The 24,359-nt window shown below is 56.4% G+C and overlaps 1 protein-coding gene across 34 annotated transcripts in view; it reads left to right on the forward strand.

Moving 5' to 3' along the window:
• The first annotated feature begins 1,588 nt into the window (after positions 1–1,588).
• Positions 1,589–24,359, forward strand: part of MAPT (microtubule associated protein tau) — a 42,595-nt gene continuing 19,824 nt past the window's right edge. For 19 of the 34 annotated variants that reach the window (XM_056511930.1, XM_056511928.1, XM_056511939.1 and 16 more), the window contains exons 1-4: positions 1,620–1,773; positions 19,368–19,456; positions 22,582–22,668; positions 23,533–23,619. In XM_056511930.1, the coding sequence (XP_056367905.1) occupies positions 19,411–19,456; positions 22,582–22,668; positions 23,533–23,619 (220 nt within the window). In that variant the 5' untranslated portion in view covers positions 1,620–1,773; positions 19,368–19,410. Of the gene's footprint in view, positions 1,774–19,367; positions 19,457–22,581; positions 22,669–23,532; positions 23,620–24,359 lie in introns of all 34 variants that reach the window. The other 15 variants (XM_056511932.1, XM_056511938.1, XM_056511941.1 and 12 more) reach the window with 8 other exon arrangements.

Genomic DNA, 24,359 nt, shown 5'->3' on the forward strand with positions numbered 1-24,359 from the left:
TGTGCCCACAACATTCCCAGGCCGAGCAAAAGCAGCTCACTGCTGCTCCAGATGAAGCAGGCAGGAACGAGAGGGATCTTTTGGGATCAGGATCTGGTTTTTCAGCCTCTCCCGTTGCTTTCCAGTGTTTCAGGGGAGGTGAGGGAGCCCCGGCGCTGCTCAGCAGCCCAGGGCCGTTCTCCTGTCACCTGTTGCTCCTTCTGACAGGTGTCGGCTGCACCAAAAGCCAACGAGAGCTGCCAGCCCTGTCCCTCCATCTCTGTGCCTGTTCCTCTCACTGCAGGGTGATGCTGAGGAGCTGCCGCCCTGTGTAAGAGGCTTTGTCAGCCCGGAGCTTACCAGGAATGAAATGAGCAGGAAACGAAACCTGTGCGGCTGCTGCTGAGGGGCTGCTGAGGGGCTGCCGTCCCCACACGGGCCGCGCTCCCGCCGTCCCCACACGGGCCGCGCTCCCGCCGTCCCCACGGACACTGCGCGGGATGCGGGGCACAGACCGGGATGGAAACGGGCGGCATTGCCGGCGAGGGGCTGTCCCGCACCCCGCGGGGCTGCGGCGGGTGCAGGGGCGGGCTGGGATCGCGGGGGGATGGCTGCGGGATCGCTTGGCCCCGCCGGCCGCCGCTGAGCGCCGCCATGGGCCGTGAGGGGCCGAGAGGGGCCGTGACGGGCTGTGAGGAGCTGTGAGGGGCTGTGAGGGGCTGAGAGGGGCTGTGAGAGGCCGTGAGGGGCTGCCATGGGCTGTGAGGGGCCATGAGGGGCTGAGAGGGGCCGTGAGGGACCGTGAGGGGCTGCCATGGGCTGTGAGGGGCCATGAGGGACCGAGAGGGGCCGTGAGGGGCTGTGAGGGACCGTGAGGGGCTGTGAGGGGCCGTGAGGGGCTGTGAGGGACCGTGAGGAGCTGAGAGGGGCCGTGAGGGGCTGTGAGGGGCCGTGAAGGGCTGTGAGGGACCGTGAGGGGCTGCCATGGGCCGCGAGGGGCCGAGAGGGTCCGTGAGGGTCCGTGAGGGGCTGTGAGGGGCCGAGAGGGACCGTGAGGGGCTGTGAGGGGTCGAGAGGGGCCGAGAGGGTCCGTGAAGGGCTGTGAGGGGCCGAGAGGGGCTGTGAGGGACCGTGAGGAGCTGACATGGGCCGAGAGGGTCCGTGAGGGGCTGAGAGGGGCTATGAGGGGCTGAGAGGGTCCGTGAGGGGCTGTGAAGGACAGAGAGGGGGCGTGAGGGGCCGTGAGGGGCTGACATGGGCCGCGAGGGACTGAGAGGGGCCGCGAGGGGCTGAGAGGGGCCGTGAGGGGCTGCCATGGGCCTTGAGGGGCCGAGAAGGGCCTTGAGGGGCCGTGAGGGGCTGCCATGGGCCATGAGGGGCTGAGAGGGGCCGTGAGGGGCTGGCATGGACCGCCATGGTCCGTGAGGGGCCGTGAGAGGCCGAGGGCATCGCGGCAGCGCCCCCTGCCGGCCGGGGCGGCGTGCGCGCCCCCGCCTCCCCGCAGACAATGGGGAGGCGGCGGCGGCGGGGGCGCGCGCGGGGCGGGGCGGGCGCTCCCCGGGAGAGGCGGGGGCGCGCGCAGGGAGGGAGGTGGGGGGGATTGGGGGGGGGGGGGGGGCTCGGCGGCGCTCCGCGCACGCGCGCGCGCGCTCCCGCCCCGCCGGCGCTGCGAAGGTTCCGGAGCCCGCGCGCGCCCCCGCCCCGCCCGCGCCGCCGCCACCGCCGCTGTCACCGTCACCGCCACCGCTGTCAGCAGCCGGCTCCGGTGCGGACACCCCCGCAGCGCAGCGGCAGGTACGGCACGGCACGGCACGGCATGGGTGGGATGGGATGGGGCAGCGGCGAACCCCCGGGCGCGCTCTCCCTCCGCCGCGTCCCGCGCGGAGATGGGCGGAAGGGAAAAAAAAAAAAAAATTAAAAAAGAATCAACCGCCGAGAAATGGCAAAATGCGCCTGTTTGATCCCAAAAGCGAGCGGAGCGAGGGGCGTGTCCCGGTGCCGGCGCCCCGGGGCTGCGACAGCGCCCGGCGCGGCCCCTGCGGCAGCGCGGGCTCGGGGCAGGTGCGGGATGCAGGGATGCAGGGATGCAGGAGGGATGCAGCAGGGATGGAGAAGGGCGGATCTGGGGGCTCGCTCCCCGCTCTGCGCCGCGCTCGGCCCCGGTTCCTCCCGGCAGGTGGGGCCGGGGCTGCGGCAGGAGGGGCGGCAGCGCGGGGCCATGTTCTGCAGCCGCCTCGAGCGGCTGATGGAAAACGATACGTTAATCAATAATGGGCAACCGGAACGAAAAAGCGTTTCGAATAAAAAAAAAAGGGAAAAAAGGAGCTGTCCACGCCCAGCCCTAAATTTTGCGTGGGGGAAGCGTTATTGAGGTCACGGCACCCCGGCGTTGCCCGGCTTTGTTGCACCCCCGGTGCCCATGTCGAGGGGTTTGGTGTTTAACGTGAGCGAGGTGGGGCCCGTCCTGGTGAATCCCGGGTGCTTTCCAGCCGGGATGGGGATGCTGGTGCCCATCCCCGTGGGTTTGGGGCCGGGGTGGTGCTGCTTGCTGTCACCAGTGGCCCTTGGATGTGCCGTGCACATCCCGAGCATCCCAGTGCCGAGCTGGGATCGCCCCCTTGTCCCTTCCATCTGCCTCTTCCCGTGCTGTCTCTTCTTTCTTGTCCCAAAATCCCAGCAGGTGGGGCGTGGGCTGCCCCCCTTTATGGGCTTCACCTTTTTGGTTGTTGGGTATTTCTTTATTTTAATCCTAACTTAGCTAGAAAAGGGAAGCTTCCTCGCCAGGTGTTTCCAGGAGCACACATCTGCCCTCCTGCCTCGGGGCAATTCAACCTGCAAGGAGCAGGAACAGCTCATTTCAGGAGAGGGATGGAGATTTCTGCCTGCATCCCTGTCTGCCACACGAGCACGAGGCAGGACTGGCTTAGGGAAGGGGATTTTTCCTGGTGCTTTTGAGCACCTAGGAGGGCAATCCTGCTGCTGCTCGCCGAGGGCAGCTGCCATGGCTGCAAGGGGAGTTTCTCCTTCCATTTGCTGTGGTACCAGCAGGCGAGGTGCAGCTCCATTTGCAGGAGAGGCTGCTCCTGCCTGGAAACGTGCTGCAAGGAGCAGCTGAGATGAGCTAAGCTCCATTTGTGTGCAGAGTATTCCCCAGCTTCCCGGCGTGGATGTGGGCAGATGCTGGGCGCGTGTCTGGATCAGTGGAACCAAATTTGCTACTGAGCATTGTTAATTTGCCCTGTCGAGCCGTGGCTGCCCTCTTCCACCCGCTGAGGGGGTTTTGGCTCTGCTGCCACTGCCTCAGATTTGGGCTGGTCAATGGCTTTCCTCGTGGGCTTCAGTTTTCTTGGCATTGTTTTTCTCAGGGTGGTCAATCAAAACAGGTCTTGGGTGTTTGCAGGCTGCTCTTGTGGGAAGAAAAATTAAAACCTCATTCTCTCTAGGAGAAAGAAATGGTCTAACTCAGTTATGCTTTGTTCTCTCTTGACACAAAATGCTTGGTTTTCACCCCAAGATGAGCAACTTACGGAGAAAAGCAAAGTGTTGGCTGATTTACCTGTAGTTTGTAGAGGATTTGAACATGAATCATGGCATGGGTTGGGTTGAAAGGAGACTTGCAGACCATCTCATTCCATCCCCCTGCAGTGGGCAGGGACGACTTCCATTAGACCAGATTCCTCCAGCCCAGCCTTGAACCCTTCCAGGGATGGGTGGTGGTTCACACCTGATTAAAGTATTGCATTTTCTCATCCTCTGAACAAGGTGCAGGTGGGGTTCAGTTTTTGAGACCTGGGAAACACGGTGCCCATCCCACAGATGGTGTCACAGATCAGATGGGGATGTTTATCCTGTATCAGCAGGGATTAACTGGGGATAGAACGGTGGGAGCTCCGTCAGGAGGGGATGGCTCCAGTCCCTGCCTGTGCTGAGTGCAGGTTTTGTGTGTCTCCCTCTGCCTGTGTTAAATATTTACAGGTCAGGCTTCCAGTCTGGTCGTGCTCACCCTTCCCTCTGCTCTGTATCCCCTTGCTGCCCTGTGCTTCCAGCCTGTGCCTTCCCAAGGCATTCCATTCAACCTGTCCCATCCCTCTGTGCTTCAAGAGCTTCTCTAGGACCAAATTTATTCATTTCACATATTTTATATATGAAAAGGGGGTGCTGCAGCTTTGTCATTTCCTTCCCAAAAGCCATGGGAAATTCTGCTCCCCTGGCCAGTGCTCCTAGGATAGAAATGAGGGAAATGTGGCACTGGAGCTGCCCTTTCTCCTGGAGGAAGAGCTGGGTGTAGCCAGTCAGGGATGCTGGCGAGGTGGGTGTTTTATCTTCTGCCTTTTGTGTTCCTCTGCAGCATTTTGGAGAGCTGTGCTCCTCCTGGAGAGCTCCTTGATCCATGTAGCAGCACAGAGTTTTTTCCCAGTGTTTTGGCAGGCGTGGGGTGTGGAAGTGTTTGTGTCCCACCTTGCTGGGCTCTGCTGAGCAGTGCTGAGCGTGCAGCAGCAGGGATGGAGCAAACTCCCTGCTGGCCTTTAATTCCCCAGTGGAAGCTGGGCTTTGCAGCACTGTGGGGCTGCTGGAGAAGCCACCTTGGGAACGTTCTTGAGCTGGTGCTGGAGCTGCTGAGAGCCTGCCTTCATCAGCACGGGAGTGACAAATTGTCCTGACACATCTGCAGCACAGCTGGAGCTGGAGTGGCCGTGTGGGCCTGTCCAGCTGCACTGGCCACGGTGGGTGCTGGCTGTGCCCACCCCAGGCCTCCTCACAAATCCCTCTTGGTTGGCAGAGCGTGGAAAATTGGATCATGAGGCACTGTCTGAGGGGAAATGCTCAGGGTGGCCGGTCCCTTTCTTCCCAAAAGCAAGATTATTCAAAAGCTGGAAGAAAGCCGTGGATTTGAGTTTGTCTTGAGCAGAATAATCTTATTTTGTCAGCCCAGTGTGCTGATGAGGCTTGGCCGTGGTGTTGGTGTCCTTTGGGGCAGTGCTGCTAATTTAGCTGTAGGAATGCTCTGACACTTGATGAATGAGCCAAGGAAGAACCAGAGCACTGGTTTCCACCTGGCTCCCAGCATTTTCCAGTTTGCTCAGCTTGCTGGCTGGTGAGGTCAGTTGGCTTGTAGGTTGGCTGGTTGGCTCCTAGGCTGTTCCAAGGTGTGGGCTGGGCTCAGAGGTGGGAGCTTGTGGTGCAGTGCCTTGGACTTGTGACAGGTCTGGGTGATGCTGGGAGGGTGGTGGGGTGGGGGCAGCAGGGTTGGAAAGGGATTTAGGGAGGGTGTGGTTCTGCACACAGGTGAAGCAGCCAGCCCTGAGCCAAATGGCCCATGGGGAAAAGCACTGAGAGCCCCTTCCTAAAGCAGAAAGGGCATCTCTGGCTGTGTTAGAGTGGCTGAGGCTGCCAAACCCCAGGTGAGCGTTCCCCTGTGTACCTGTCCTGGAGCTGGGTGCAGGGGAGCCCCAGCTCAGCACCCTGGCTGTTCCCAGCCCAGCTCAGCACCCTGGCTGTTCCCAGTCCCAGTTCACACCCTGGCTGTTCCCAGTTCAGCACCCTGGCTGTCCCCAGCTCAGCACCCTGGCTGTCCCCAGTTCAGCACCCTGGCTGTTCCCAGCTCAGCACCCTGGCTCTTCCCAGCCCAGTTCAGCACCCTGGCTGTTCCCAGTCCCAGCTCAGCACTCTGGCTGTTCCCAGCCCCAGTTCAGCACCCTGGCTGTTCCCAGCTCAGCACCCTGGCTGTTCCCAGCCCATTTCAGCATCCTGTCTGTTCTTCCCAGCCCCAGTTCAGCACCCTGGCTGTTCCCAGCCCCAGCTCAGCACTCTGGCTGTCCCCAGTCCCAGTTCACACCCTGGCTGTCCCCAGTCCCAGTTCAGCACCCTGGCTGTTCCCAGTTCAGCACCCTGGCTCTTCCCAGCTCAGCATCCTGGCTCTTCCCAGCCCCAGTTCAGCACTCTGGCTGTTCCCAGTTCAGCACCCTGGCTGTTCCCAGCTCAGCACCCTGGCTGTCCCCAGTCCCAGTTCAGCACCCTGGCTGTCCCCAGTCCCAGTTCACACCCTGGCTGTCCCCAGTCCCAGTTCAGCACTCTGGCAGTTCCCATTTCAGCACCCTGGCTGTCCCCAGTCCCAGTTCAGCACCCTGGCTGTTCCCAGCTCAGCACCCTGGCTGTCCCCAGTCCCAGTTCAGCACCCTGGCTGTTCCCAGTTCAGCACTCTGGCTGTTCCCAGCTCAGCACCCTGGCTGTTCCCAGCCCCAGTTCAGCACCCTGGCTGTTCCCAGTTCAGCACCCTGGCTGTTCCCAGCTCAGCACCCTGGCTGTTCCCAGCTCAGCACTCTGGCTGTCCCCAGCCCCAGCTCAGAGCAGCAGCAGCTCCCTGAGGGCCTCTCCCTACAGCAGCAGTGGCAGCAGAGCTGGGCTGCCTTTCTAGGTTTTTCTGCAGTGTAATCCCTTTCTACCTCGGGGCTCTGCTTGCTGGTGCTGTTCAGGCTCCAGAGCTGGCTGGGTGCTGCCTGGGGCTCAGCCCAAGGGCCCATCCTTGGAGCTGGGGGTGCTCATCAGTAAATTGGGGGGTGCAGGATGCCCGGGGCTCCTCCTGCCTGTGGAAAAGGAAGCAATTGCAGAAGTCACTTGGGCTGCTGATCTTGCAGAGCAGCACTGAGAAGCTCCATTCACCTGGCAGCAGTCCTGGGAAGAGGATTAGGGTGAGTTTGGTGAAACCTCCCGGAGCACCAGGCTGGCTCAGCCCTGCAGGGTGCAGCCCCAGGCTGGATCCCTGCTCCTTGGTGGGGATGTGGAGCTCCTGCTCCCTGCAGGGCTGTTCCCACCTGCTTTTTGGCACAGACATCCCCAGTCCCAAGGGCTCTTTGCAGGTCACCCTAGGATGTGCTGGATGCAGCAGAATTGTGGCCCTGTAGGTAATCCCTTGTGAGGATTTGAAGGTGGGCACAGCTCTGCTGGGAGTGACTGTGTGAATCTGAGTCTCTCTTGCAGCAGCATGGATCTCCCTCCTCCATCTGTGAGCTGGAGCTTTGTTTTACACTGAAATCTGCTGGTTGTAGGCTGGAGGTTTTTTTTTTGTTTTTTTTTGTTTTTTTTTTTGAAGTGCCTGTGGAAAGCATGTGTGGTTTACACTGGAGTCTGCAGGAGGAGTATCTGTGCCTTGAGACTTGAGTGGGTTTTCTTTGCAAGTCTAATGAGCTTTTCACTCCTCAGAAATCAATCCACTGGTTTTTCCCTTTTCTTTCCTAGCAGACCAATTAGTAAAGGTGGTCATAACACACAGTGTGGCTCCTGTTTTCAGTGTCTCTGCTTTAAATATCCAAGGAAAGGGAGCACCAGGGGATACCTTATGTTAAGCTAAAGGGATTATTGCTGCAGTTGGGCTAATTATTTCCATCTTTGCAGCCTGTCCACTCTACCTGCCCTGGCCTCTCCTCCTGGAGCAGCCCTGGGGTCAGTGCCTGCCTGTGCTGGCCTCCCTGCCTTCCCCCAGAGCAGTGGGTCTGTGCCCCTGCTGCCCTGGGAAGGCAGAGGGGTTTGTCCCCGGAGCTGGAGTGGGTTTGGGCGATGCCCTCAGGCCCGGGTGGGACTGTGGGGTCCTGGTCCTTGTGGTCCCGCTCAGCTCAGGATTTTCCAGTGAGCTGGGGCTCAGCTCTGGGTGATGCTGCAGGGCACAGAGGCTGGTCTGGGGTGTTGAGGGATGAGGTGCAGCCCTGAGGGGCAGGAAGGGCTCTGTTAACTCTTCAGCACTGAGGGGAGGTGATGAAACCACTCTATGGAGGGGTCTGAACAGCACGTGTGAGACTTGGAATGGTTTCCTTATCTCCCTTGCACTTTATGGCTCCCCCTCAGCTCCTGCCCCGGGCTGTCTGCCTGGAAGTGCCAGATGTAATTTCAGATGGGTTTCAGCAGTGCCTCAGTCAGTTGCTGCAGAATGAAATTCCATGGGGTGTTTGTAAATGACTCAGAAAATCTAAAGAAGGCTCTCCTGTGACTCCTGAGGACAGGCAGCTCAGCCTGTTTGGAGGGCTGTAGATTCGCTTTGAGATAAACCAATTGTTTTCTGTGCCCTGCAAAGGAGCGTTTGCTGCGCTTTCGAAGTTGAAATTGCGCGATGGGAGGGATGCTCAGAGCGGTAAAATTGTTCCCTGTCCTAGGAAACATTTTATCTTTGCTTGGATTAAAGGTTACTTGAATCCTGGCTGCTCTCAGTGAGGAGGATGTGCTCAGGGGCAGCTCTGCTCCTTCCTGTAAAAAGGAGTAAAAAGTCGCTTCACGTGAGCTTGGTGGTGCAGGGAGCACATCTGGCCAGCTGTGCAGGTTCTCAGCCCACCCTCAGGCAGGCCGGGGCTGTCACGGGTGATGGGCAGACAAGGCTGGCCCTGGCTGGTCGCCGTGGACCCCCGGTGTCAGGGGGAGTGTTGGAGTCATGAGTCAGGGGTCTCTCCGAATTTTTCAGAGAGGAATTAGAGTGCAAGGATTGAATTAAAGCGTTTGGGTGGGTTGAAGTATATTAAGCCAATTACACATAAAATAGACTTTAAAGCTGTATTTGCTTAATAGAAATTATAAGTACACAAAGATAAATTTCTGCTCTTTTGGCATAGTATTTCCTATGCTTTTGATTGCTGTAAAGCTCAGTCAATATAAGATAGACAATGAGAAGTGAAGAATTCAGAAACCCCTGACTCACTGACTCCCTCAGAGGAGCCTCTGCAGGGCTCGGGAGTGCTCGTTGTGTTTGTCAGCTCCAGGTGCCCGAGGAGGCTGCCCCAGGAGAAGGGAGAATCTGAGGGGTTCCATCCCCTGTGCCTGCTCAGGGTTGTGTCAGGAGCCTTTGTGTAAAAATGACATTTATACCTGACTTTGGAATGGTCAGAAGTAAAGGAAATGTAAGATTTGGGAATGTAAGATTTGGGAATGTAAGATTTGGGAATGTAAGATTTGGCAGTGTAAGATTTGGCAGTGTAGGATTTGGCAGTGTATGATTTGGGAATGTAAGATTTGGGAATGTGAGATTTGGCAGTGTAGGGTTTGGGAATGTAAGATTTTGCAGTGTAGGATTTGGGAATGTAAGATTTGGCAGTGTAAGATTTGGCAGTGTAAGATTTGGGAATGTAAGATTTGGAAATGTAAGATTTAGAAATGTAAGATTTGGCAGTGCAAGATTTGGAAATGTAAGATTTGGCAGTGTAAGATTTGGCAGTGTATGATTTGGGAATGTAAGATTTGGGAATGTAAGATTTGGCAGTGTAGGATTTGGGAATGTAAGATTTGGGAATGTAAGATTTGGGAATGTAAGATTTGGCAGTGTGAGATTTGGGAATGTAAGATTTGGCAGTGTAGGATTTGGCAGTGTAAGATTTTGCAGTGTAAGATTTGGGAATGTAAGATTTGGGAATGTGAGATTTGGCAGTGTAAGATTTGGGAATGTGAGATTTGGGAATGTAAGATTTGGCAGTGTAAGATTTGGGAATGTGAGATTTGGCAGTGTAGGATTTGGGAATGTGAGATTTGGGAACGTGGCTGGTGTCCCTCCCCCGATGCTGGCCCAGCACCAAGTGCTGCTTCTCCCTCAGCAGGAGTGTTTCATTTCCCTGCCCTGCACATCCTGCCTGCCATGGCTGAGGATTGCTGGCCTTGAGTTACCTGCGGGGTTTGAGGTGAGACCTGCGAGGAGACCGGGTGGTGTTCAGCACTGCAGCTTCTCCTGCTCTCTGTGCTTTGTGGTGTCAGTGAGCCCAGAGCTGGGATTTAACCCAAAGGCAGAATTGCCTTCTGTGGTTGATTTTCAGCTCCCACTGACTCTGAACTCGAGGGCAGACTTCACCCTCAGCAAATTCTGCCCTCTGAAGTTGCAGCTTGTGCGTGGTTTTACCTCCTGCCTCATCAGCATGACAAAGGGTGTGCCTGGAGCTGCCTGCAGGGATTTGTACAGGGAGCTTTTAACAATGGGCTTCTCCAAATTGGACAGAAAACTACACGGGAAGCACTCCCGGTGTAATAATGGAGAGCCTGGCAGGCAGAAGTAATAAATGTTGCTGCTGGGGACAAAAGGGAAAGCAGGTAAAATCTGCTGGAGCTGTGGCAGGGCTTGGAGTCACTGCCTGGGAGAGCAGGTTAGGAGAGGATGGAACCAAAGGGAGGGGTTTGGGACCAAAGGGAGGGTGTTGGGACAAAAATGGGGCTGTTAGGACAAAAATGGGGGTATTGGGACCAAAGGGAGGGGTTTGGGACCAAAGTGAGGTATTGGGACCAAAATGAGGGTACTGGAACCAAAGTGAGGATGTTGGGACCAAAGTGAAGGTACTGGGACCAAAATGAGGGTACTGGAACAACAATGAGGGTGTTGGGAGCAAAATGAGGGTGTTGGGACTAAAATGGGGGTGTTGGGAGCAAAGTGAAGGCATTGGGAGCAAAGTGAGGTCCCAATGCAGCCTTGCTGGGCTGCATCCTTATTTCATGGTTTTGGGGCTTGCTTTTCATGAGTTCTGCTTTCCCCTGTTTCAGTGGTAGCTGATTTCTTTGGCAGCTCCTCCCTTCCCCCAGGTTCCTCCAGGCAGGAGGTGAAGAATGAATATTCCTTAAAGTGAAGGCACTTATTAATGCTTAATCTCTCAAGTATGTCACTGCTTTTGTGTCCAATAATGGGGTTTATTGTCACTGTCCGGGGCCCATGCTCAGCCCAGAGCAGGTTTCATAGCCACTGCTGCTCACTTTAACACAGAGTTTTGGACTTGTTTGCTCTGTCAGCATCCAGGAGCTTCCTGGTGCTTGAGTTCTTCGATGGAAAGAGGTTTGTGGTGTTTGTGTGCAGGTGAGCAGCAGGCTCGGGAGGGAGCTGGGCACTCCCAGGTGATGCTGGGCGGGTGTAAAGTGAATTTTCGAGCCCTGGAGTGCTGCAGTCAGGAAAAAAAGCCGTGAGTGCTTCTCAGCAGTGAGGAGGGGCAGTTCTGTGAGCTGGGGGAAGCTTTTGGGGTTTCTCGGCTGCTGGGAGGCTCCTGCCGCCCTGATGAGGATGGTCAGCTAGGTGTGGTCAGGCTCTCCAGCGGGCTGGCACCGCAGCAGCCCGTGCCTTTGTTCCGGTGAGAGAGGGCTCGGAGCACGAACGGAGCCCCGGTAACCCCACGGGACCGGTTCTCTAAAGGCAGACGTGGGGCTCAGAGGCAGGCAGTGCTCTTGGACGTGTCATAGGTGTGACAGCAGAGCTGCATTTAGAGCTCAAAGAGGATGAAATCCCCGAGCACTCTGACTGCACCTCTTTATTTTTAACAAATGTACTGGGGAAGATCGAGCTGGAATTCCCTGACTTGGGGCAGCCTCAAATTCGGGCAGTTTCCCTCATCCCTGAAGAAAGATTGGCACCAACTCGGCTAATCCCTGGGGAGGATGAAATGCATGTGGATGATGGATTGGTTTTAAACTTTCTCTTCCTTTAACCTTTGGGTTAGGAGGGGAAATAATGGTTTTACTCTTTGGCTGAATGGAGGTGCCTGTTCCCTGTGGATTGTCACTTAGCCACACTGCCTGCATCTGCTGGTGCTGCAAACCTGCCCATCAGCCCCAGGAAGCTGAAATCAGGGCAGCACAGATTGCTGTTGATTGCCATCCCGAGTGGCCCAAACTGGGCAAAGACCAGCTGGGCAGAGACATCCAAGAGCTCAGTAGGGATGTTTGGGTGTAAAGGTTTTCATTTGCTGCTCATCCTGGCTGTGAAATCCTCGTTTGCTCGTGCCTCAGCACAGACTGGCAGGGGAACCAGAGGTGCAAGCACAGCTCCTGTTGGGTTTTTGTGCAGGAGGAAGAGCTCTGGCTGCCAGATCCTGTCAGCCTGCGCAGGGTGTGGGGAATCCCAGCCCCTCCCATTCAAGCCCTTGCTGCTCCTGTGCTGTGTACAAAAACAGGAGCACCAAGCCTTGCCAGCGCTGGGCAGGGGCTCAGCAGGGCTGGGAAGATGTTGGGGTGCCCAGCTGCTCCCCCTGGGCTGCCAGTCCCACTCCCTCCCCTCCCTGCCAGCAAATTAAGGATTCTCTCATCCCTGCCCTCAGCTCTCCTGCTGATGTTTGTTTGTTTTCTCTCTTGAGCTCTTCCAGATTAGGCTTTTTTTTCTCCCCTGTGTTTATCTTCTTACTGACCTGATACAGATTTAATAAAAAAATGGTACTTTTAGTTGTAGTAAATACAGTTGTGAACATTTTAGGGAGCAGTGTTTTTCTGCTGTTATGCAACAGCATGAAAGCAAAGCAGAAACACATGATGAATGTCCTATTGTTTGTTGTCTTTTGGCATTAAAGAATGAAAGATGATGTTCAGGAAACACACTGAGACTTTTGACCTCATCTGAAGAGGCTCTGAGTCACGAAAAACAAAAATAATTCAGCAGAGCCAGACAGGAGCTGAACCAGGCAGGGCAGAGCCTGCTCTGGTTTTAGGGTGGATGTTGGGGTGAGGATGAGCCCTGCTGAGCCCTGCTGGGGTCTGATGTGTTTGCTGCTTTCTAGGCTGAGCCAGCCCAAGAGAGAGCCCAACTTTCTATTTCTAGAGCCTGTCCTGCATTCCTGCACTGCAGCCACCTCCAGGGACTGAACTGGGCACGGTGGGGCCAAGGGCAGCTGGTGCCCAGTCTGGCTGTCAGGTGGCTGAGAGGGATGGCTTGGTGGGTGAGCACAGTGTGTAAAGTCTGTGGGGAGATTTGTGCTCCTCCTGCAGGGCTCAGCTGGGCTGGTGATGCCCATTCTGGACACCCTGTCCTGTCCCTCTGCTTCCAGTGCAAATGTCTCTGGGCACTGGGGTCCCCTTCTGCAGGGCTGGCTGCTGCAGAGGGAGAGCAGGGAGCCCTGGGGAGCCTCACCTGCCTCAGCTTCCCCTGGACAGGATTTCTGTCCCTGCCAGCCACGGTGGTGTGACAGCAGCTGCAGCAGATGGTGCCATTGTCATCGTTTTATTTTCTATCCATGTGCTGAAACAGGATGGCCCAACCCATGAGGAATGTTTTCCTTGCCCTGAGAACATCTCCTGCAGCATCAGTGGCCACAAGGCTCTCCTGGTCCTGTCACATCTGCTCTGACTGGGATTGCTGGAGCTGTGGCACAAAGGATCTTTCATATTTAATATCTTCATTACTGTGGCACCATTGAATATTCACAGAACTGTCAGGGTGCAGCAAATGTCAGCAGTGTGAAATCAAAGAAAGGGGAGCAGCTGAGATCAAAGGCAGCAGTAAACACACACCTCGTGTCTCAGTGTCTTCCCAGCCCGAGGCAGAGCTGGGAGGGGCTCAGGTGCAGCTGGGGGTGGCTGTGCTGGCACAGCTCTGCCTTCCCACACTCCCCCTCTGTGCTGCTGCTGCTCCTAAACCAGCCAGAGGTGACCCACAGGGCTCTTTGTGCAATTTCTGCTTGTGAGGGCTCAGCTTTGGTGCCTGGATCCTGCTCCTGGGGGATGGCAGGGCAGAGCTGCTGCTCCAAGGAAACAAGGAGCCAGCCCAGGGATCTCAGCCTGGGCCCTGCCCAGTTTTTGCAGATCTCATTCTCTTGATCTTCCCACAGTTGCTGTTCTGAGGCACCTGCTTCTTTGCAGGAATTTTGGTGATGCTGCAGCACGCACACATTGCTGCCTTGGCTAAGGTGGAAGGCAATGCCAAGTACCCAAATCTCCAAGTCCTTTTACAGGTCAAGAGAAGTTTTCTCCTCATTAAATTCTCTTTAATTTATGAGGCTTCTGGTTGCACGTTGATCTCAGGGTGGTGCCAGCATCATTTGAGCCTGGCCCAGGAGGACTGGTGGCACTGGTGGCACTGGTGGCACTGGTGGCACTGCAGGATGTGGCCCCTGCCAGCCAGCTGGGCTCAGTCCTGTCCCTGGGGCCCTGGCTCAGAGTGCCACAGGGGTGCTCAGTGGGCTGTGCTGGGGGACATGAGGGGGCTCCACAGCCCCTCCCTGCCTCGGGGGCTGGTTTGGTACCCACTGGAGCATGAAATAGGTTCTGTCAGCTTGTCTCTGGCCCCGTGTTAATGAAGGAAATGGTGATACCACGAGGCACTGCTGGCCACACCAGCTCTCCTGTGCTGGTGAGATTGCAGCTGTCCCCAGAGCAGGTGAGGCTCCTGTCCCCAGACTGGGAGCTCTGGCCTCTGCTGCTCATGCTGGGCACATCCCTCAGTTCCACCTGGGCACCCAGGGAGCAGCAGCCAGTGGGGATGGATGCTTTTCTTTCTTCAGGCAATGCAATCTCTCAGAAAAGCAATTTCTGCCTCCTCGTGGTGTCGTGTACCAGCCAAGGCAGAGCAGTCACTGGGTGGGCAGAGCAGCTCTTGTCCCAGTTCATGTAGATCCAGGGGCATTTTTTAGGAACTTTTTCTCCCTCTTTTTCCTCTCCTCACCCTTTCTGGTGGCTGGGGGAGCAGTCTGACCCTGTCCTGGACTCTGCCTGGTGTTGCAGCCACATCTGGGCAGAAGGGGAATATCAGCCTTCCAGCATTTTCTCTTCAGTAAATAATGCCTGAGAGCTGTCCAGCCCCCCTGGAACCTGCAGCAGCAGAGGGGATGCTCTGATTTGCTCTGATTTGCAGCAGGTTGGGCTGAGCCTGGGATGGGAAGAGTCAGGGAGAATTAGCTGCTAAATAAGATCTGCCTTCTCTTTGATCCGCTCTGCGTGTTCAACTGCTTAAAGGCTTCCCTAGCAAGCAGGATTTTGGGGAGGAAGAATTTATCCCCCATCAGCCATCTCTGGGCTCAGTGGAACATGTGCAAGATGCTCTAGCAGGGGGCTGGGTAGAAATCCAAAGGCAGCCTGGTAAATCCCTGCCAAAGAGGCTTCTCCCCTGTCTCACACAGAGCTGAGCACCAGGGCAGCCTTTAGAGCTGCTCCTGCTTCCTTTGAGCTGCCACCTAAGCCCTGCTGGTCAGAGCTCTAATCTAGCTGGGACAGCCTGGGTTTGGATCCTGCTGTGGAATGAGCAGTGGAATGGGTGCCAACACCTCCCTGGGCTGTGGCCACCCTCAAACACCCCTGAGAGCCAGGCCAAGAGGGAAAGGGGTGGAAGAGCAGGGAAGGAAGGAAAGGAAGGGAGGAAGGAAGGAAGGGAGGGAGGGAGGGAGGGAGGGAGGGAGGGAGGGAGGGAGGGAGGGAGGGAGGGAGGGAGGGAGGAAGGGAGGGAGGGAAGGAAGGAAGGAAGGAAGGAAGGAAGGAAGGAAGGAAGGAAGGAAGGAAGGAAGGAAGGAAGGAAGGAAGGAAGGAAGGAAGGAGGGAGGGAGGGAGGGAGGGAGGGAGGGAGGGAGGGAGGAAGGAAGGAAGGAAGGAAGGAAGGAAGGAAGGAAGGAAGGAAGGAAGGAAGGAAGGAAGGAAGGAAGGAAGGAAGGAAGGAAGGAAGGAAGGAAGGAAGGAAGGAAGGAAGGAAGGAAGGAAGGAAGGTCCATTCAGTGTCAGGGGATGCTGCAGTGGGCAGGAGGTGCTCAGGTGCTGGGGAGGAGAGGCTGGAGCAGTCACTCCATTTGTTTTATGTGGGCACAGCCCAGGCAGAGCCATCCCCTCTGCTGCAGCTCAGCCCCTGGGTTTTGTGCTGGATAATCTGGTCTCTAATTGCTGCCCTGCTCTGAGGCAGCTGCTGAGCTGGGCCTAAGCTGATTTGGGATGGCAAATTCTGTTAGTTTAATTCTCAGCAACCCCGAGGAACTTACCAGCATGTGAGTGTCCCTTGGCTTTCCCTGCTCTGGGTGGAGACCCCCGTGGTGACCCCTGGCAGGAGCTCCCAGAGCTCTGCCTGTGAGCAGGCTTGGTTTGGAATTTGGAATTTGGAATTTGTAATCTGGAATTTGTATTGGGCTGAGAGGGACTTTGGACAGGGGATGGAATGACAGGGAAAGACAATGGATGTCCACAGTGCTGAGATGGGACTCCTGTGCCCCAAAAGCTCTTTTGGGGATCCAAACCCATCTCTTGTCTCTTTGGAAAGTGTCCAGACCCTAGAAAAAGGGACAAAAGTTTGAGGCCTCCAAGGAGTTACTTAAACTATGATAAATATGGAAAAAATTGTAAAAAGAAAAAAGAAAACATGCATTTTTGAGACAATTTCTTTTCCAACTCTCTCCTGTTGCTCCAAGAGACATTTATATGTCTTTGAACCTTTTCTGTCCTCTTGACTAGATACCCTGAAATTGTGTGTGATTTCTCAGCCCACTGCAATTAATGAGATCATGGTCCATATTCCTTCCTCTGTCTGGGAAAGCAGTGCTTGGAGAAGTGACAGAGGAGATGAAAAGGAAGTTGCTTATGAATTATGAACAGCCTTTCAGGCTGGTGCTGTCACTCTGGTTTAATTATATCATTCAGACTGAATGATGTTTTTTTAAAGCCCTGCTTGTGTTTGATCACCTTTCAGAGGTAGCACTTAGCTCGTGTTTGTTGGATTTTCAGTTTTAACAAGAGTGAGTGCTTTGTGCCCTTTCTGATTAAATAAGGAGAAGGAAGATGCTGAGACAATAGCCAGGAGGCTCTGCTGGGCCACCTGGGACTTACTGGGGATGGCTCGGGTGTTTTTTGGGCGTTTTATGGGTATTTTGTGGGTATTTTTTTGGGTATTTTGTGGGTATTTTTTTGGGTATTTGGTGGGTGTTTTTTTGGTATTTGGTGGGTATTTGGTGGATGTTTTTTTGGGTGTTTTGTGGCTATTTTGTGGGTGTTTTTTGGGTGTTTTTGTGGATATTTTGTGGGTGTTTTTTGGGTGTTTTTGTGGATATTTTGTGGGTGTTTTTTGGGTGTTTTTGTGGATATTTGTGGGTGGTTTTTGGGTGTTTTTTTGGGTATTTTCTGGAGCTGCTCAGTTGGGCCCATTGGTGAGTCCCACAGTGCAAATCCAGCCAGCACCTCCCAAGGCGTGTCCCTCTCCTGCTGCTGGAATGTCCCTTTTTCTGCATTTCCTTACCCCTGAAATATTAATTTTCTGCATTTCTTTACCCCTGAAATACTCATTTTTCTGCATTTCCTTACCCCTGTGCTCCAGGAGCCGCTGGTGGTGCTGCCAGGGCTGGGTTTATTTTGGGTTCAGGGTGTGCTGTGTGTAAATCAAGCCCCTGGTGCCAGCCTGGTGTCCCTGCCCTGCTTGGGGACAGTCCCTGCCCTGTTTGGGGACAGTCCCAGCCCTGTTTGGGGACAGTCCCTGCTCTGTTTGGGGACAGTCCCAGCCCTTTGGGGTCAGTCCCAGCCCTGTTTGGGGTCAGTTCGAGCCCTTTGGGGTCAGTCTCAGCCCTTTGGGGACAGTCCCAGCCCTTTGGGGTCAGTCCCTGCCCTGTTTGGGGTCAGTCCCAGCCCTTTGGGGACAGTCCCTGCTCTGTTTGGGGACAGTCCCAGCCCTTTGGGGTCAGTCCCTGCCCTGTTTGGGGTCAGTCCCAGCCCTGTTTGGGGTCAGTCCCTGCTCTGTTTGGGGACAGTCTCAGCCCTTTGGGGTCAGTCCCTGCCCTGTTTGGGGTCAGTCCCAGCCCTGTTTGGGGTCAGTCCCAGCCCTGTCTGGGGTCAGTCTCAGCCCTTTGGGGTCAGTCCCTGCCCTGTTTGGGGTCAGTCCCAGCCCTGCTTGGGGTCAGTCCCAGCCCTTTGGGGACAGTCCCAGCCCTTTGGGGACAGTCCCAGCCCTGTTTGGGATCAGTCCCTGCTCTGTTTGGGGACAGTCCCAGCCCTTTGGGGTCAGTCCCTGCCCAGTTTGGGGTCAGTCCCAGCCCTTTGGGGTCAGTCCCAGCCCTTTGGGGTCAGTCCCTGCCCTGTTTGGGGTCAGTCTCAGCCCTTTGGGGACAGTTCCAGCCCTGTTTGGGGTCAGTCCCAGCCCTGTTTGGGGTCAGTCCCTGCCCTTTGGGGTCAGTCCCAGCCCTCTGGGGTCAGTCCCAGCCCTTTGGGGTCAGTCCCAGCCCTTTGGGGACAGTCCCAGCCCTTTGGGGTCAGTCCCTGCCCTGTTTGGGGTCAGTCCCAGCCCTTTGGGGACAGTCTCAGCCCTTTGGGGTCAGTCCCAGCCCTTTGGGGACAGTCCCAGCCCTGTTTAGGGTCAGTCCCTGTTCTGTTTGGGGACAGTCTCAGCCCTTTGGGGTCAGTCCCAGCCCTGCTTGGGGTCAGTCCCAGCCCTTTGGGGTCAGTCCCAGCCCTGTTTGGGGTCAGTCCCAGCCCTTTGGGGTCAGTCCCTGCCCTGTTTGGGGTCAGTCCCTGCCCTGTTTGGGGTCAGTCCCAGCCCTTTGGGGACAGTCCCAGCCCTTTGGGGTCAGTCCCAGCCCTTTGGGGACAGTCCCAGCCGTGTTTGGGGTCAGTCCCAGCCCTTTGGGGACAGTCCCAGCCCTTTGGGGTCAGTCCCAGCCCTTTGGGGACAGTCCCAGCCGTGTTTGGGGTCAGTCCCAGCCCTTTGGGGACAGTCCCAGCCCTTTGGGGACAGTCCCAGCCGTGTCCCTGCCCTGGCACCCAGGGGCTCAGGGGTGCCTGTCCCTGCTGCTGCTCCCTTGGTCCTGCAGTCCTTTGGAGCTAAGGCAGTAATCAAAGTGCAGAGTCATCTTGCTAAGGCTTAAAGAAAGCTGGGGCAGAGTTCTGGTTACTGCCCTGGAGTTTCTCCTCCGTGGTTCCATACATGCAGTTCATTTACTGCAGCAGACAGAAGCACAGGTTTCCTCCCTGCTGCTGGTAACCCGAGCTCCCCTGTGGCTGTGTCCCCGAGGCCAGGCAGGCATGTGATCAACTAATGGCTGCTTATTAATCACTGGGTGGTGTCAGCTCAAAGCACAGTCTGTGCGTGCAGCTCGGAGCAGGGCCCTGCTCCCTGCTGCTTCTTGGACACTTCATTTCCTCCTGCAGATCAGGAAAACAGCAAAGGTGGGATTGGGCCCCTTTGTGCCTCTAGCCCAGAGCTGCTGGCTCTGCTCTGCCCGTGCAGGAGGGTTTGGGGCAGAGCAGGGCTCCTGCTGTGTCCTCACAGCCACAGCCCAGCCAGACCCTCTTCTCTGGCAGCCCAAATCCAGGCCTGGCTGGTCCTGGTTCCCCAAACGTCACTTTGGGGTGTTTTTAGATGATGAGTGTCTGTGTCTGTGAATCCCTGCTGGGTGTACCCAGGGGTGGCAGGATCCCTTCCAGCAGCCTCACACCTCTGCTGGCAGACTGGTTAAACTGGGAAATGCAGAGCTGGGTCAGCACTCATCCTGCTGCTCACAGGGATCCCTGGGCAGAGCTGTGTCACAGCAGTGTCCTGGCTGCTCTGGGGTGGCCATTTGGCTTGGCACATCTTAAATACCCCTGGGGTTAGGTGCAGCTCCAGGAGCTGGCTGTTTGTTGTGGGGATGCAGCGACTGGCACACTCCTGCAGGAGTGAGCAGACCTTCCCTTTGCCCCTCTTGTGTCAGGTTTTGCCTCATGGGTGTTGGTTCTCACTCTCTGTTCAGGTTCCTTTGCTGAGAGGTGGCAGAGCAGCCCCAGGACAGCACCATGATGGAGGATCACGCACCTGGCCAGGACAAACACTTCTCCTCAGGTGAGCAGTGCAGGAGGGGGTGGAGGAGCTGCCTGGGCTGTGCAGGGAGAGGGAGGCAGCCAGGTGGGGTGGGGGCTCCTTGGGGAGGACACTGGGGCTCAGCCAGGCACCATGGAGCCCTCAGGGTGCCCCAGCCTTCCCAGGAAACGCTGCTGGTGGGTCCCAGTGCCCCCAGCCCAGGGCTGTCCCCCCACTCAGCTTTGCCACTGTGTGCTTGTGCTCACTCCTCAGCTGGCTGTGCAAAGACAGCACTGTTTGATTTGGGCTCACAGCTCGAGGTGCTGCTTGCTGCCTGCTTTCCTCACCTGCACGGGGACCTGGGGGCAGCTGAGCACAGAGCTCAGGGACTGGGCCATGCTGGAGTCTGCCTCACCATGTCTCAGACCTGCATTTCTCCAGAAGCTTTTCCTTTCTCATTCCACCACAGCTGAGCTTGGAATCCTGCACAGCACCAGCAAACCTGCTGGGACTCACTCCTGGCCCTGCTCCACATAAACATCATCCTAATTTCCTTTTCTTGAGGTGCTCTGGACACCTCTCAGAGCAGATAAATGGATGGGCTCTGTGCTGGAGGGAATCCAGAGCATCCATTCATCCTGGGCTCTGCAGCCCAGTGGCTCCTCCCAGCTTTTCACACATCACAGGTTCCCACGGATTTCTCTTCTTCTTTTCCAAATCACTTTCCCACCTCTCATTATTTGCTTTGCCCTTGCTCAGAGGGGACTAGTGCCTCCTGCCCTGCTCTTCCAGAAGAGATTCGCCACTGTTCCTTGGCATGGGATGTTGTCCTGCAGCAGCCCCATCACAGGCAGGGCTGGTCTGCAGTCCTGGCAGTGCTCAGCCTGCTCTGGGAGGGAGAGGAGAGCAGTGCCAGCAGTGCCAGCAGTGCCAGCAGTGCCAGCAGTGACAGCAGTGCCAGCAGTGATAGCAGTGACTGCAGTGACAGCAGTGACAGCAGTGACAGCAGTGCCAGCAGTGCCAGCAGTGCCAGCAGTGAAAGCAGTGATAGCAGTGCCAGCAGTGACAGCAGTGCCAGCAGTGCCAGCAGTGACAGCAGTGACAGCAGTGCAGCAGTGCAGCAGTGACAGCAGTGCCAGCAGTGACAGCAGTGCCAGCAGTGACTGCAGTGACAGCAGTGACAGCAGTGCCAGCAGTGACAGCAGTGATACCAGTGACAGCAGTGACAGCAGTGACTGCAGTGACAGCAGTGACAGCAGTGCCAGCAGTGCCAGCAGTGCCAGCAGTGCAGCAGTGCCAGCAGTGCCAGCAGTGCAGCAGTGCCAGCAGTGCCAGCAGTGACAGCAGTGCCAGCAGTGATAGCAGTGACTGCAGTGACAGCAGTGCAGCAGTGACAGCAGTGACTGCAGTGACAGCAGTGACTGCAGTGACAGCAGTGCCAGCAGTGCCAGCAGTGATAGCAGTGCCAGCAGTGCCAGCAGTGACAGCAGTGACTGCAGTGCCAGCAGTGACTGCAGTGCCAGCAGTGCAGCAGTGACAGCAGTGACAGCAGTGGCAGCAGTGACTGCAGTGCCAGCAGTGCAGCAGTGACTGCAGTGCCAGCAGTGACAGCAGTGACAGCAGTGCAGCAGTGACTGCAGTGCCAGCAGTGACTGCAGTGATAGCAGTGACAGCAGTGACAGCAGTACAGCAGTGACAGCAGTGCAGCAGTGACAGCAGTGACAGCAGTGCCAGCAGTGCCAGCAGTGACTGCAGTGCCAGCAGTGACTGCAGTGACAGCAGTGACAGCAGTGACAGCAGTGCCAGCAGTGCAGCAGTGCCAGCAGTGCCAGCAGTGACTGCAGTGCCAGCAGTGACTGCAGTGACTGCAGTGACAGCAGTGACTGCAGTGCCAGCAGTGACTGCAGTGCCAGCAGTGACAGCAGTGACAGCAGTGATAGCAGTGCAGCAGTGCCAGCAGTGACAGCAGTGACTGCAGTGACAGCAGTGACAGCAGTGACTGCAGTGCCAGCAGTGACTGCAGTGCCAGCAGTGACAGCAGTGACAGCAGTGCCAGCAGTGCCAGCAGTGCCAGCAGTGACTGCAGTGACTGCAGTGACTGCAGTGACAGCAGTGCCAGCAGTGCCAGCAGTGACTGCAGTGACAGCAGTGACAGCAGTGCCAGCAGTGACTGCAGTGACAGCAGTGACAGCAGTGCCAGCAGTGACTGCAGTGACTGCAGTGACAGCAGTGCCAGCAGTGACTGCAGTGACAGCAGTGACAGCAGTGACAGCAGTGACAGCAGTGACAGCAGTGACAGCAGTGACAGCAGTGCAGCAGTGCCAGCAGTGCCAGCAGTGCCAGCAGTGACTGCAGTGACAGCAGTGACAGCAGTGACAGCAGTGCAGCAGTGACAGCAGTGCCAGCAGTGCAGCAGTGCCAGCAGTGCCAGCAGTGCCAGCAGTGATAGCAGTGACTGCAGTGACAGCAGTGATAGCAGTGACAGCAGTGCAGCAGTGACAGCAGTGACTGCAGTGACAGCAGTGACAGCAGTGACAGCAGTGCCAGCAGTGACTGCAGTGACAGCAGTGCCAGCAGTGACAGCAGTGGCAGCAGTGACAGCAGTGACAGCAGTGCCAGCAGTGCAGCAGTGACAGCAGTGACAGCAGTGCCAGCAGTGACTGCAGTGACAGCAGTGCCAGCAGTGACAGCAGTGACAGCAGTGACTGCAGTGACAGCAGTGACAGCAGTGACAGCAGTGGCAGCAGTGACTGCAGTGACAGCAGTGGTAGCAGTGACTGCAGTGACAGCAGTGACAGCAGTGACTGCAGTGACAGCAGTGACTGCAGTGCCAGCAGTGCCAGCAGTGACTGCAGTGACTGCAGTGACAGCAGTGACTGCAGTGACATCCCTCCTCCCCTCACTGAGATCTCCTTCCTGCTTGTGCCATGCTTTGCTGTTTCTGCCTGCCCAGCTCTCTGGGCTTTTCTTTTGCTGGTGTTTGTTCCTTTTGCTGGTGACACTGGTGTTTTTGGTTGGCATTTCCACGCTTTGCTTGCTTCCAGTTCAGGTGGTTTTACTGCTCTGCTGCAGCTTCTTGCTGCTGTGGATCTGGGCAGTCAGAGTTGGTAGCCCCCAGGCCCCAGCTGGTAGCCAAGGCTTGCTGTAAGTGTTTGAATGTTTTCCAGGCTGTCCCCTTCAGATTCCAGTGGATGATGGATCGGATGAGCCAGTTTCTGAAACCTCTGAGGCTAAGAGCACCCCAACTGCAGAAGGTGGGAGCTCCTTGACTTTCTGCCTTGGAACCCTGGATGGGGTCGTGGCAAACCCCAGAGACTCCCTGAGCTGTGTCCTGTGGGGTTTCCCAGGAGGAGAAGCCTCTGTGTTGGTGCCATCACTGGTGGTGTTTGCTTAGGATGAGATAAGGAGCATTGGAGGTGCAGAGTGGGCTGGAAAGTGAGAAAGGTGAATTGTTCAGTGCACTTCAGTGGTTTGTTCCCTGCAGACTTTCTGGGGGCACTGCAAGGTGCTGTGCTGTGGGACACAGGTTTGTGTCACTGAATGCCGTGGGTAGAAAGACTCTAATCCCAGAGTGGTCTGGAGACTGGTTCACTGCTGTAATTACCTTCACTTTCTGTGTTCCTCTGGCTGCTTTAATCCCAAACATCTGCCTTTGGAGACTTGAGGCTGAGGCTTTAGCTTGCAGAATTGTTGTGAGAGGAAGGAAGGGTGGGCAGGGATACTGAGCAGTCCCAGCCCTGTCCCACTGGAGCTGTGGGGTGCCTCAGGAAATCAGGAGATAAAGCCTGTCTGGTGCAGGAGGGGACATTGTCCTGCTTCCAGCTGTGCTGGGACTGTCAGGATGAGCAGACTGCCCTGTGGCAGGGGGAGCCAGGCCTGTGTGTCCCAGGGGAGCAGTTCTGCCCTGCTCCAGACCAGTGCAGGATTGCTGTGCCTGTGCATCAGGCACCAGGGGCTGCTTTTAGCCCTGGATTTTGGACAAGAAGCCTCCAGAGGTGCAGGCAGCTCGTTGTGGCACAGTGAGAGGGGCAGCTCAGGTGTCCCAGGAGGGAGCTGGGTGCTCCTGTGGGCAGAGCTCAGTTCTCCAGCAGCTGTGTGAGAGCTGTGTTGTTTTGCAGATGCCACAGCACCTTTAGTGGAGGAAGGAGACCACGAGGAGCAGGGTGGTGTGGAGCAGCACGGGGAGATCCCAGAAGGAACCACAGGTGAGGGAGACCAAGGTGCAGCTTCATCTCTTGCTGCAGGCAGAGCAGAGAGCTGGACTGGTCAGTGCTGTGAGACAGCAGCACAAAACCTCACAGGGACACTGCTCCCAGTGCTGCTTCCTTCTCCTCCAAGGAATTCCTCTCTTGGAGCTGCCCTCTTGCCTTCCCCATGCTGGGGGAAGCTTGCAGCCTTTTTCTTCTCTCTTTCTCTGCTCTGACAATCCTCCAGAGGATCTGACAGTCCTCCAAAGGATCTCACAATCCTGTCTCTGTCTCTGTGGTGCCTTTGGCTCCCACCTCCAGGCTCCTGCCTGCACATCTGGCTGGTTCCTGCCCCTCTCTGCTGCTCTTTTGGGTCTGCCCAGCCCTCTGGGTGTCTTTGGAGTGGCAGGTGGAAACCAGGCCACTGCAGCAATGCTTCTAAGGACAATGCAGAGGAAGGGAAGTGACAGATTCACTGAGTGCCCTGTGGGCAGTCACTGCACCTGGTTTTGCAGGGAAGGATGGGGTGCTCCAGAGGCAGAGCAGTGGCTGTGGCAGTGCTGTGTGTGTGAGAGAGCAGGAGCTGGGAGGGCAGGTCTGTGTGCTCAAAATGAGGATGTGTCCCCTGTGCCATAGCCAGTGGCTTTCCCTGGAAGCATCAGGCAGGACCTGAGAAAAGCATGACTGGAAAAGGGCTTCTGGCAGTGGCAAGCACTGAAACAAACTCACAGCAGTGAAATTTCTGTGCTGCAGTCCCT

The sequence above is a fragment of the Oenanthe melanoleuca genome, chromosome 27 (assembly GCF_029582105.1).
Source record: "Oenanthe melanoleuca isolate GR-GAL-2019-014 chromosome 27, OMel1.0, whole genome shotgun sequence".
Lineage (NCBI taxonomy): Eukaryota > Metazoa > Chordata > Aves > Passeriformes > Muscicapidae > Oenanthe > Oenanthe melanoleuca.